The sequence below is a fragment of the Hermetia illucens genome, chromosome 3, assembly GCF_905115235.1.
Source record: "Hermetia illucens chromosome 3, iHerIll2.2.curated.20191125, whole genome shotgun sequence".
Taxonomy (NCBI): Eukaryota; Metazoa; Arthropoda; class Insecta; order Diptera; family Stratiomyidae; genus Hermetia; species Hermetia illucens.
Genome location: NC_051851.1, coordinates 101,017,042 through 101,030,630, shown reverse-complemented (window position 1 = coordinate 101,030,630; position 13,589 = coordinate 101,017,042). Strand labels below are relative to the sequence as shown.

General features: G+C 39.3%; 1 protein-coding gene across 3 annotated transcripts in view; it reads left to right on the top strand.

Annotated features, from left to right (window-relative positions):
* LOC119652412 (cGMP-specific 3',5'-cyclic phosphodiesterase) overlaps nucleotides 1-13,589 on the top strand; it is an 81,717-nt gene that overhangs the window by 55,172 nt on the left and 12,956 nt on the right. For 2 of the 3 annotated variants that reach the window (XM_038056525.1, XM_038056529.1), the window contains 9 exons: nucleotides 7,114-7,366; nucleotides 7,431-7,676; nucleotides 7,729-7,994; nucleotides 8,075-8,113; nucleotides 8,587-8,685; nucleotides 8,764-9,051; nucleotides 10,209-10,452; nucleotides 10,523-10,614; nucleotides 10,945-11,268. In XM_038056525.1, coding sequence (XP_037912453.1) covers nucleotides 7,114-7,366; nucleotides 7,431-7,676; nucleotides 7,729-7,994; nucleotides 8,075-8,113; nucleotides 8,587-8,685; nucleotides 8,764-9,051; nucleotides 10,209-10,452; nucleotides 10,523-10,614; nucleotides 10,945-11,268 — 1,851 coding nt within the window. The remainder of the gene's footprint in view (nucleotides 1-7,113; nucleotides 7,367-7,430; nucleotides 7,677-7,728; nucleotides 7,995-8,074; nucleotides 8,114-8,586; nucleotides 8,686-8,763; nucleotides 9,052-10,208; nucleotides 10,453-10,522; nucleotides 10,615-10,944; nucleotides 11,269-13,589) is intronic. The other variant, XM_038056528.1, reaches the window with a different exon arrangement.

Here is a 13,589-nt window from a genome sequence, read left to right as displayed (position 1 = left end):
TATATTTTCAAACATCTCAATATAATATATGTGCATATATTAAAGACGTAAATGTTATGCTCATCCTAATCAAACACAATGCCTATTACTGCATGTGATGTATACTTGAACGCATCTGAATTTATCATGCTTACCTGAATATTAGTAATTGATCTTCTTCTTTTTTTAGCCTTTGTCCCGTTCACCAGCGGGGCTGGCTCGTCGTGATAAGTTGCGTTAGACCTGATCAGGAGATCCCGAGGCCTTCAAATCACCATCCAGCGTATCAAGTCACCATTGTTTCGAGCGGCCTTTTAGTCGTTTACCATCGGCTTCAATGTTCAGACCAATCTTAGCGAGTGAATTATCACCAGTTCGAACTGCATGACCATTCCATCGCAGACGTCCCTCTCGCAATTTTTCCACGTCCGGTGCAACCCCATATCGATGGCGGATATCCTCATTTTGGATGCGTCACCCACCTAGTTCAACGCAACATTTTTATCTCCGTTACCACAAGACGCCGTTCATTGTCTTTTATAGTGGGCCAACACCCACAACCACAAAGGGCGACAGGGTGGACGAGTTCTTCTGCCACTAAATGCTATCGTATCGCATTCCAGATGATTTCATTTGGCACATGGTCATACGATTTCTTCAGGTCCAGAAACTCAATGTAATGCTTCTCACGATGTTTATCCATGAGTAACCCCACAGTGGGTATGATATCAGAAGTCCCGCAGTTCTTGAGAAACTCCGCTTGATTCACGGTTATTCGAACTATTTCACGGATACAGTTGTCAAGAATGCAGAAGACAACAATTGGATCGGACGGTAATTTGAACATTCTACTGGACTACCTTTCTTTTTCCATATTAGAGCTGTGGTACTTTCTTACCAGTCAGATGCTGTTCTACCTTCCTGAATAACTCGGTTGAATACGATACTGAGCCTCAGTGTTGGGTCCCCGCTTTCTAGAACTCAGAAGCGATGTCGTTAGGCCCTGTTGCTTTCCCCAATTTCATTCGGTTTATTGCTTCTTCGACTTCAGTTGCGCTGACAGGTGGAATTGTTCCAAATGTCGCCAATGGTTGTGGAAGTGAAAAATGAACAAATTCTTCAGTTGAAATCTGCTCGAAATATTTTCGCCATCTATCCGGTTCGTCGGTCAGTAAGCAAAGTACCGTTCTTGTCATTAACGAAGTATGGGCGTGTGCGTTCGTGTCGGCTTTTGGCAAGTCGAGACAGATCTTTTTCGCCATCCTGAATGTTCAGTCTATCGTATGAATCTTTGGAATATACCGCTCGAGTGACAGCGATCGCTCTCTTTACTTGCCGGTTGGCATTCTTGTAAATTTGCCAATTAGCGAGCGTTTTAATGTCGACAAACTTGTGATAGAAACGTTTCTTTTCACGGACCATCATTTGAACTTCGTGATTCCGAAGCATCTTGGTTGTTGAACCGCCTACCTGGCTTGGTAACCCCGAGTTTAGTATATGATGCTTTGTGGATCGTGTCCTTAACTTGGTTCCATGATTCTTCCACATTTGTAATGGTTGGTAATCGGTTAAGTGAGACCATTTCTTCTTTCTTCTCACGAAATCGCCACCATTTAATATGCGGCGAGTCAGTGCATTCCTCACGCTGTTTTATCGGTGGCTTAATTCGCAAGACGGCAATCAGCGGTTAATGTTTAGGCGCGATGGTCCCATAAGGAAAGGATTTGCAATTATTGACGGTGGTAAAATGTCGGCGCCTTATGAGAATATAATCGATTTGCGTTTTACTGTTTCCACTATAAAATTTAGGAAGATAAGACAATCGTTTGATGAACCATCTATTTACAATCATAAGGTCATGGGTGTCCACAAAATCGGTTACATGCTCGCAACCCCCATTGCACACTTCAAACCCTTTTTCCCACATAGCATCTGTTGCTGTCTGCCTTTTCACTCACATGACAATTAAGATCGGCTGCAATGATGATATAATCATGAACAGGTACGCTAGAGAGAGAGAAGAGAAGTTTTCGAAAGGCACCTTGTATCGGATCGACCTGTTTGTGGTGCGTACGTGGTGTAGAAGTGAAAGGTGCGCTCAATTGATATAATGACGAGCTTCATAAGTGGTCATCAGATCGTTCGACTTTTTTAATGGCAATGTCAACACCGTATTGAGTGTGTGGACTACCAAAATATAGAAGTTTATAGCAGTTTTTTACATTTTTCATACGATCATTTTGTTTTTAAGACATTGGATGCATTTGGTTGGTCGGCCACCGGGACCTGTTACCAATTAATATTAGATAGGATTTAGCATAGTGGAATAACTCCAACTACATATACTTACCTCTTTCCCTGATCTCAGCACTTTCCATATTTCTATTTTACTGAGGATAGTACAAAGTACCTTGCTTCAAGTCCTCCTCCTTTACCTGGGCTTGGGGACTAGCAAGTAATGTAAATAGCAATGCGGAGTTAATCTTAGTAATCGATGTTCATGTAGAAACAGTAAATAGTTGAGTTTCCTTCAAACTTTCCAGAATTAAGCCTTGTATTATCATGGTGGTGCCACAAACTAGTTTCCCTTGATTTGAAGCAAGTAAGAAACTCTGTTTTCCACTATTTTTTCTTAGACAGAAATTATGTTAAACATGATGATAATGAAATTGAAGCACGGTATCATTGACATTCAAATACGAAGTAAAAAGGACAACACCAAAATTTTTACGAAGGCTAAGAAAAGCGCAGATTACCATGCACCAACCTGTTATTTTAAATTTGGTTTTAATTAAGATTATTTACTTATACACGAATACTTTTTGTTTTGAAGCAGCTTATCCTTTCCAACTCTCCCTGCGACTAACATGAAACTGTTTTCATTTATTTACTATTCATCAAATGAACCGAACTAAATTATGGTAGTAAAAATAGGACTTTGTCAGTAATAGTTTGTTCGAACCTCTGGTATCAAATTCGAGGTACTAAATGTAGTCAAATGATGTGATGATTGACGAAGTGATTTGATTGAATATTGCTTTCAAAATACATATATTATTGACCCACCAACCCACCTTATTACTTATTCATTTGTGTACATATTGTCCCATTGATCGCATGGTGATCAGAAGCAACTACGTTTGACATTGGTCCTGTGACGTACGTATCTGGAGTGATCTACGCAGGAAGGCATTCTGAAAAAGCTATAATAGTAACTATCATCAGAATGATATATGCTGGTGCAAAATATCGTACATCCGAAACGGAGTCCGGCAGGATTGCATTTTGCCACTGACGTTATTTCTTCTCGGTATCCGCGATGTATTCCATAATACCTTAGTCATAGCACATGAAAGGGGCCACCATATCTTTCCTCAAACACCTCAAATTCGTGAAATCTGGTTGCTTTCTTACCGAATTATGGATATTTGCTAAATATAGTAGTACCGGAGAAGCAGGAAAGCAGAGTGGAACCGAAAATAAATACTAACAAAACTAAATTTCTGAGTCAAATTGCCTTCAAGTTAACGTTGTTCTCTCTTTCGGTGTGAAAATTAAGCACTAGCCCACTATTTCATCTCTTTACGGTTGAATCTGTTTTCCTGAACAGTGGCGGCTTACAATCACCTCAGAAGACTATATACTCGTATAACATGCTGTTAATGAGCTACTGCTGTCCCGAGATTTCATTGTTTAGGATATTTATTGCTACGTTCACTATCTCCAGAAGGTTCGACAATCAAATTTTCAATTTTCTTTAGAACCTGGTATCATTAGAGAACCCTTCAGAAAAATGGCAATGCGTTTGGAAAATAGTATAGCACACAAAGGCTCCTTATATGTATTGACAAATGCAACACCATCAGATTTATCAAAAACTGTGGGGACTGTGACTACAGTCCGTTCGGCCCTACGTTTATAGACAATTCATCTGCAGCCCAATGTTCTCGCACATGCTGAAAATGTGTTTTGAAGATGTATCACCAAATTCAAAAGCAGAGATAAATGCAATACGATTAGTGTTAAGTCTAAAAATGTGGCTTCTTTCGCCGTGAATAGTCCGAGGTAGATGGTACTGGTCAGTTTCATAGCCTTCCACTTGCGATGATGCACAGGTTACGTAAGCCTTTGTTATCTTTGTCATCATGAGCGAAATGTTTAATCCAAAGTCATTCAAGGCGGAAAATTGTTACACCCAATTCTTTGGCAACGTCTTCTACAAAATAAAACCGGATCACATCCTCACTGGACCCAAAACAAAAATCAAGCACAACCCAAGCTCATTTCGAATCTAAATTGCAGAAGAAGTAACGAGATTATTACCCTGATTTGACTCACGTACTCTTTCACAGCGGAATCGACTGGTATCCGACGTCAAATCATGATACAAATTCCATTGCTACCAGTAAGATTTGAACTGCGACATTCCATACGACAGCCTTGTGCTCTAACCACTCAGCCACAAACTTGAAACTTTAAACGCGAGTATCTCAGAGTCGTGTTTTTGCAAAGGTGCCTTTTATGATGATAATAGCTAGTCGTTGAACCAATGATTTTCATTTCTTTTCAAAAATATTTTTTTAAGTAAAAAAAATCGGACGGGAATTAACACCTCGAAAAAATAAACTGCCTCCATTTTGTAAAAGTTTTTCCGTTTTGCACAATAAGTGCGTCGTTTCCATTGGGAGGAGTTACGCACATGTATTTGATTATTGCATTTTTGTTTTTTCCAGTCGTTTTATCATAGTTCCCTGTACAGCTTCAAAATTTTGATATGAGGCAAAAATTTTGATGAACGTTTAATAAAAATGTTTCGGTTTTGTTTCTGGCTTCGGGACGACCTACGATTTCAGTATGCTGCTGAAGCTAAGTTTACTAGAATAAGAACACGATGAAAAAAGGCGTCCAAGGTCAGTAAAATAGTTATATCAATCAAAAATGATCACCAAATAAGCAAAGGATATGTATTGATATTAATGTGTTTAAAAGGCTTTATTAGGTTCATACTCTTTTAAACTGCAGATAAATCAAACGAAAAAAAAGTAGATAGCATTGAATATTCTTTGCTGGGAAGAAGGGAACTAGTATGTCGATTTCAATTTCTATCCGGGAGAATATGTATGATCAAAGTAATTATGAATTGAATTGAAGTTATTTAGCCCTCCCTAGTCAGTCTTCCCGTTTAATTCGGGTCCCCCCATTATGTTTGAAGCGGCAAGGGGTGAACGCTTAGGTTAGGGTGAGCCGCCACAGGGCCACCATGTCATCTGGGCCTCCATGAAGAGGAAAGGAAGACGGGACCACTCGTCACGCAGATGCCATAGTTAGCTCAGAGCTAATCCTTCCCCATCCATCCCGCGCGCGTTAGGTCTTTTCTTTGCGTTATCTCTCTTATTAAGCCTTGGTGACCGTGTTGGTGCCGAGGTGATGCAACGCTGAAGTCTCATCGTAACAACTCTCGGAAATCAGCTATTGATCCGTAATTTTTAAATTTTTTTCTTAAAAAAAAACTTTTACAAGTGAATCATAATAACTATATATTAATCGGTGCTACTAACAATTTTTTAATAAACATTTACTAAGCTGCCAAAAAAAGGCAAGGAAATGTTGTTATATCTGCTACTGCAACTATATATAACCCTTTAAGGCAGCACTGGAGAGGATTCTGAAAGCTGCCATCCATTAACTACCACGAGCATTCGCCACGTTGTCAACTCTCATCTTGAGAAAGTTCAGGTTATCTGAACTCCTGGGCGCAATAGAGTCAGATCAACGAAAACTGCTAAAAACTCTCAGAAGTTTGTAGACCTATTGATGTAAGAACATTCAACCCCCCGAACATATGTAATTATGTAAGTACTGCAATGGGCGCTTGGAACGAGGAATACCAACACACTTCTGGGACAAAAAAAAGTAATATGTCAACATCTTCTCCAAGCATCCATTTTTCGTGGAGTATAAGAAACGACGAAAATGTTAAAACTGGCACTAAGTATCAGAAAGTAGACAAACGAACAATCAAAAAGGTATCTAATCTGAATGCTAAGGTGGGGTAGCAACATTTTGCTTGAACTTGTGATGGGGAAGCGGCAGAGGTTGTCTTTTGGATACGCATAATAAGAGTGACGTTGACATCAGTTTCAAGCGAAGTCCCATAAACTCAGCACAAGTACCTCGCTGACCGGACAACAGACATCTTGAGTAGCTGTCCGATGAGCATTGGGCCGCCATTTCTTTCCTTGTGAAGAGTGAAGTTGTCGGCGGAGGTGAACCACTCTTCCAAATAGAAGTAATCTTTCTTCTTCCTCTTTAAGGCAAGATTCTCCGGCTGACTGGTCATCGTAATCTTCCCATCTGCATTATGGGATAGAACATCGAAAGCCTTGATCAATTTATTTACGTGTTTAGCGTCATTCCTGCTGATGGTGGCATTGAACTGGATGTCGCTCAGCGCGTTACAGCGGTAAATCTATCTTGGTTTTTTTGCTTAGAAAGTTGAGACGGTTTCGCACCAATATTCTGTCTGCACTTTTATATGGGAGCAACATCTGTAAAGTGACCAGCACTGTTACTCGAAAGCTCCTAGGTTTTGCTAGCTTGTGCCATCGATGCATTTTGACCCGATAAAATTTCGACCAAAGTATCAGTCAGTGTACGAGCCAGGCATGGGTTGACGTGTTGACTAGAAGGCGAAATTGGCAGTAGATAGGTCACATTTTAAAAAGGGGACAACTTCCTTGCCGGGGGAATATAAAAGTTTTCTCAAACAAGAAAAACACAACTGTAAAAAAAACTGAGATTATATAATAATTACTGGACAAAGATTAGTCAATTGGAAACTATAAAATATTTCAATATTTCAATATTTCTCTGATAATAGTGTATGCGTTACTTTGCCTGAGCACTTCCGTGGCTTTCTCCCTATCAGTTGGTTATGTAGTACATGCTCATTAGTGCGCTAGAACCAAAATCCCCTACTTAAAACTGATAGGATAGTTCATTCAAGTGTTATTCCTCTGTTAGGTTGCAACTATATATGTATATTTCGGTTTTAAATGTGGTATCCCACAATTTATAGCATATCATTGGAAAGTATGTTGTGAATAATGTTTTGCTTTTATTTCTTACACTAAGAAATGCCGTTCTCCGACATCAAGGTCTTCGATTGGTTGTCGCCGACACTTGTTGAACCTGGACGAAGGAGAATTGTTTATGGAACTTATCCGTGATGTAGCTAATGAACTGGATATAGATATATTATGCCATAAGATATTAGTAAATGTTGGATTGCTGACACACGCGGACCGGGGATCCCTGTTTTTGGCAAAAGGACCGCCTAACAATCGATACCTGATAGCGAAGCTCTTTGATGTTACACAAGATACAGGTAAGCCTCAAAAATTAATATATTGGCACCCGAGGCCACTTGCATTTTTTTCAAACTTTTGCAGCCCTAGATGATGCTGTACAAAAGGCGAAAACAAAGGAGCTTGTGATACCTTTTGGAGTCGGGATAGCGGGCACTGTAGCGCAAACCAAAGAGATAATTAACATTAAGGAAGCATATAAGGACGCGCGATTCAATTCCGAAATTGACCTTAAAACTGGCTATAAAACAAATGCAATCTTGTCTATGCCGATATGTAACTACGAAGGAGATGTCATCGGTGTTGCGCAGATTATCAACAAAACAAACGGTTCGTGGAGTTACTCTCGAAGATTTCGTAAATACTAATTTTATGATCACAGGCTCTGGTGCTTTTACCGACCACGATGTGGAAATCTTTCGACGATATTTAACATTTTGCGGTATTGGGATTCAGAATGCCCAACTGTTTGAAATGTCCGTTCAGGAATATAGGCGCAATCAGATACTTCTGAATCTTGCACGGAGTATATTCGAGGAGCAGAATAACTTGGAGTGTTTGGTCACAAAAATTATGACAGAAGCTCGGGAGTTGCTCAAGTGTGAACGCTGCGCAGTATTTTTGGTGGATTTGGATTGTTGTGAAGCTGTAAGTATACAAGCCCAGAATATTTTAACTGAATAAACCGAATTTAATCTATATCTTTTAACCTATTCGAAATGGTGTAGTTGGAAATAATGTATAGGGAATATTCCACTAGAAAAAAGGTAAAACAGAAATTTTGAGGATTTTCTGAAGCACCATGGCTTTTAGTGAAAAAATTGGTTGATGACGCACAGAATTGGTTGGTTTGTGAAAACTGCACTTTATCACTGTTGTTCACTGGCAATCATGTCGGAAAGATTTTGAAATATGTCAAAGCTTTTCTACTGAGAAAGTTGTAAGAGGCATCGCAATTTTGACTTTCCTACTAATATTTTTAAAACAAAATCCTGCAGGTAATAGAGCTAGTCTAAATGCTCATTTACTTTTTTGAGGGCGTAGGAGAAAACCTTCTTTGAGATTCTAACAAACAGAACGGATTCCGTTTTAAAGTTGTTTTCGTCGTAGGCACCATAGTACCAAAGAGATTTTATTATGCAAAGCGCAAAGTTTCAATATAAATCTAGACATAAGTTATCGCACGCTCCGTAGTCTTTTCCTGGAAATAAAATCAATATTCATTTTGTATTTCTTGTAGAGCCATTTGGAGAAAATAATTGAAAAGCCAAGTCGAGGATCGATTCTAACTAGGCGGCAAAGTCACAATGTAAACGTGGAGGAAATTTTGGAGCAACAGGTAATCCTCGAATATTATATTGTATCTGGTGTAAAGGAAGTTAGCGAAAGTAACCCGTTTTCTTTTTAATAATTTCAGCGTTCGAAACTTCGCTTCACCGTCCTCTTTGAATTGGGCACTGAAAACCAATCCGCAAATATTTCCCGGCCTTCAGTTAACGATTTGAATAGCTCAACACTTGCTCAAATAGCGCAGTACGTGGCATCGTCAGGGCAAACTCTGAACATAGCTGATGTCAAAGAATGGGTTAATAAACACCACAACATTTCTACAGATGTTGAAATTGATTCGGCTAAGGCAATACTGTGCATGCCTATCGTTAACGCTCAGAAGCATGTTGTTGGTGTCGCGCAATTAATAAATAAGGTAAGTTGGAGTTCATATTCTCCAAATTTTTATTTTTTACTCTTTTACTCTTTCTTAACTCGGGACTGATTGAACGGATAGTGTAGTAGCCGCGTTGATTTCGGACTTCAGCTACCTTTCCACGAGCAAGTCTCAGAAACCCAGCTGCCTTGTAGTATCCACGATTGTCCTTTATCCTGCAACGAGCTAACGAGACGATCCATTTATTTGTATGCAAATTTATTTCCCTCCTATCTCCTTTAAACTTCGATTATTCTCCTTTCAAATTCCTAATTTTTATTCCAACTTTATATTACACGAAACATTAAGGCATTTTAAAACTTAATTTATAATTATAATTTTCTCAAATCCCTAAAACCTATTTCCAAATATTATTCAATTATAACACATAATTCTCAAATATCAAAAATTATCTTTAATATTTTTTGTTGTTGTTTTCCCTATAAATGATATGCCACGGCTATAAACATTCCCATCCTGTGTGCTAACAAGTGCGTTTTGTATAGAGGTATGTCTCAAGAACGCGTGGAAGGTTTTATGCATTGCTGTCATGCAACCGATCTGACGCTGCGTCGAGGATTTTTGTGGGAGAGACTGGTTGACCGAAAGTACCACTTTTGTGTTGTATTTTAGGGGTTTTTTCAATCTTTAGGGAGCATGAAAAAAATTGAAAAGTTGCTTTGGAATTGATTTGCTTTTATGGCCACTGGGAAGGGGAAATTCCGAACAATTGTACGAACAGATACCCCGGGACTTTATTGTATTTTATAGTTCAAATATCGTGAAAATAAAATGATCATTTGCTATAATTAACAAGTCTAGTATTTGATGTAACCTGACCTTTGACCTCCGACTTCTGGGAGAAGGTGATAAGCTTTTGTTGTGGTATGGTTATATAGAATACTTTTGAAATTGATTTTTTTTGTTGAAATTTTACGGTTGAAAATGCTCTTGCCAATGACACCCTCATTGCATTCAGCGTTTAATATTTTTTTTATTACAAAGTATGGTAACAAATAAACTAACTATTTCCGCGTAAATTCCATGTAGTCACCAAACCCGAAAATCTTTCTTCCTATCTCTAACCACTCCAACCAGACCTCACTCCAAACCCTAGCAAAATTCTTAAAGAAACATTTGTTTTTTGTCTTCTCTAGGAAACTGGCCTGCCATTCACTGATTCGGATGTTTCAATATTTGAAGCTTTTGCGATTTTTTGCGGTCTGGGTATACACAATACCCAAATGTATGAGAATGCCTGCAAATTGATGGCAAAGCAAAAGGTCGCCTTGGAGTGTTTGTCATATCATGCCACTGCTAGTCGAGACCAGACCTTGAAGCTTGTCCAGGATAGTATTCAACCGGCGGAAGCATATAACCTTTATAGTTTTAAGTTCATAGGTAAGCATAATTTGTGGTTGTGTGTAGCAAGAATTTGTCACATTTAAGGTTTATTTTTTTCCTTTTGTAGATTTCGACTTAGCTGACGACGACACATGCAGAGCAACCGTGAGGATGTTCCTGCAATGTAATCTAGTTCAGCAGTTCCACATACCTTATGACGTAAGAACAAAACGATGGAAGGAGGCGACTTCTCAAGTTGTCGCCTCCACTTTATTTTTAATTTTCTTTCCACACTTCCGCCGTGATATGTATGAAATTTCCTTGCCTCTTGTATTATTCATTCATTATTCGTAAAAATTTATTCGATTTTTCCTATGATTTATCTTAAAGAAATCCATTGAACTCACACGATTTATTTTCTCTTGTTTTCCTCATTGAAGATGTTCGTCTGTTATTTAGTAAAGAATGGAGTAATTTACTTGAAGCTCCTTTCAAACTGATCCTGGCTTGTATGAACTATTAATTAATTATTTCTCCCTCTTTTCAAAGGTTTTATGTAGATGGGTGCTAAGCGTTCGGAAAAATTATCGGCCTGTAAAATATCACAATTGGAGACATGCATTCAATGTGACGCAAACCATGTTTGCAATGCTTAAGACTGGAAAACTAGAACGCTTCATGACTGACTTAGAAATTCTCGGCCTTTTAGTTGCATGTTTATGTCATGATTTGGATCATCGAGGAACGAACAATGCCTTTCAAACTAAAACTGAAAGTCCACTTGCAATTTTATACTCGACGAGTACAATGGAGCATCATCATTTCGACCAATGTGTGATGATTTTGAATTCGGAAGGAAATAATATTTTCCAGGTAATGCATTTGGCAATGATTTAAAATTTAAAATTTTGTAGAGACACATTACCTTACCGAAATCGGTGAGCTGTTTGGCAGTTTGTGACTGGGAATCATTTCGAAGTCCCTAACCAAATATGCAGGAACTATTTCTGTTACAGGATTCATATATAAAACCAATAAATTAAATTCCTGGTAAAAGTACGTAGGAGGAAGAAAAAAGGTTCTTTTCTTAGAGATTTTACCTCGATACACGATTATATACGATTATATCCATTATTCCATTACCCCTCCGGTGCAATGCATTCCGAAAAAAACTCCTTGTTAGAGCTGTCGAAAGCCTTCTAAAATCGATGGAGAGCAGGTGAAGCAGAGATCTAAACTCCGCACATTATTCCAAAATGAACTGCAAGGTATTAATGTGGTCAGTGCAAGAGAATTCAGAACGAAAACCACCATTCTCTTTGTCGATCAAGATTGCGAGGTGTCCTTTGATACGTTCTTTGATGATTTTAGTTTTTATCTTTGCAACGGCAAGGGAAAGGCGAATACCCCTTCAATTTTCGTCATCAAGACGAATGCTGTTTTTTCATAATCTTAATTATTTTTCCTTCTTCCAAAAATGTTCACGGTACTAGGACTGTAACCTCTCATTACTGTCATTGTCAATGAACTCCCTCCCCAGCTCCGTATCTACCTCTGTCTGCTCTCTGCCGACGACCTTACGCTGTTTTCCGCTTTATCATCCCCCCTTAACATTGTGTCTCCCTTGAATTAAACCTAGACACTGGTTGGTTGGCGCTCTGCTAATAGCTTAGCGCTAAACGTAAGGAAGTGTCACTCTATGTGCTAATCGCTTAAACCGTCACCTTATCATATCAGACCTCGGAGTTACCTTCGACAATAAGCTCCACTTCGACACCCATGATTTTGACTCCGTTCAAACCTTGCTAACTCTCTTCAACTCCCTCGTAAGAAGTGCCCTCGAGTTGTGCTCCGTAATTTTGATTGTCTTGACCTTGCAAAAGTGCAACATATCACGCGTTCTCTTCTTTAACCAAAACTTCCTCGTGTGGGCTATCCCTACCACCTCGGCTTTCTGAACCTCCCACTCCTACAACAGCGTAGAACCTACCTGGATTTATTAATTTTTTAAACTTTCTGGGGGTGTGATGGACTGCTCCGCCTCTAACGGCATGCATCTTATACAATAATACCGTTCTGCATCTTATAATCTTCTTTTTTTTTGGCCTTTGTCCCGTTGTCAAGCGGGGTTGGCTCGTCGTGATCCGTTTCGCCATTTGGCTCTATTAAATGCCTGATCTAGATGCAATCTCGAGGCTTTTAAATCCCCATCCAACGTATGAAGCTTCCGTTGTTTCGGCCAGCCTTTTGGTCGTTTACCATTGACCTCGAGTGTGAATTCTCGTTGGCGCGAATTGTGTGACCCATACCATCGAAGATGCCTCTCTCGCAATTTTTCCACGATCGGTGCAACCCCATAACGGTCGCGGATATCTTCATTTCGGATATGATCAAAACGTGTCACACCACTAGTCCAACGCAACATCTTTGTCTCCATTACCGCAAAACGCCGCCGTCAGTATTGCAAGTTTTCGTTGATGCTTAACTTTGCGCTGTGAGACATTCCTTGTCCTGGACTGGAAGCTCGCAGTTAATATTCCGCTCAGGACATGAGACCACGTCTTGCAGTAAGCATTAAGGAACTAGTACCGGGAACAACTTTCGAAAAATCGATTTTTTTTGCATTTTTCGATTCCACATACCTTCAGAAGTCATGTCGCGCGCGCTGCAGACGGAAAAAGATAACAAGCCGCGCAGCCACAAGCTAGCTCTTAGTCTAGAAGAATAGGAGTATGTTAAACTTGTTTTTGAAACGAGAAATAAGAAGAAGAAAACATTTGCCGGTAAGAAGTCCTCGAATTGGGTGTACATATTTCAATGGCCTGGTTTAATTAAAGTCGGATAACTCTGTTTAAAATTCTAGACATAATGGGCTGAAATGACCGCGAAAGCTCCGACGGCTGCGTCGAAGGAAGTTCGCAAAAAAGTACCGCGTCAAGACAAAGAGCAGGAGTATAACAGCTGAGAAGACTTTTGTATGGCCTAGGGGTAGCAGATTGACCAATCGACTCCCCGCGTTAGAAAATAACTAAACGTTTTTTGCACCGAAATAGTAGTTTGAACTGCCGAATTAAGATATCCGTTGAAAAAACCAATTCGGAACGTTCCTTTATTAAGATGATCAGAGATTTGTTAATGCTTCGACCAAAAATGAAGTCAAAACTAAAATTTATTGTTAGTAAATCGAATGTTGC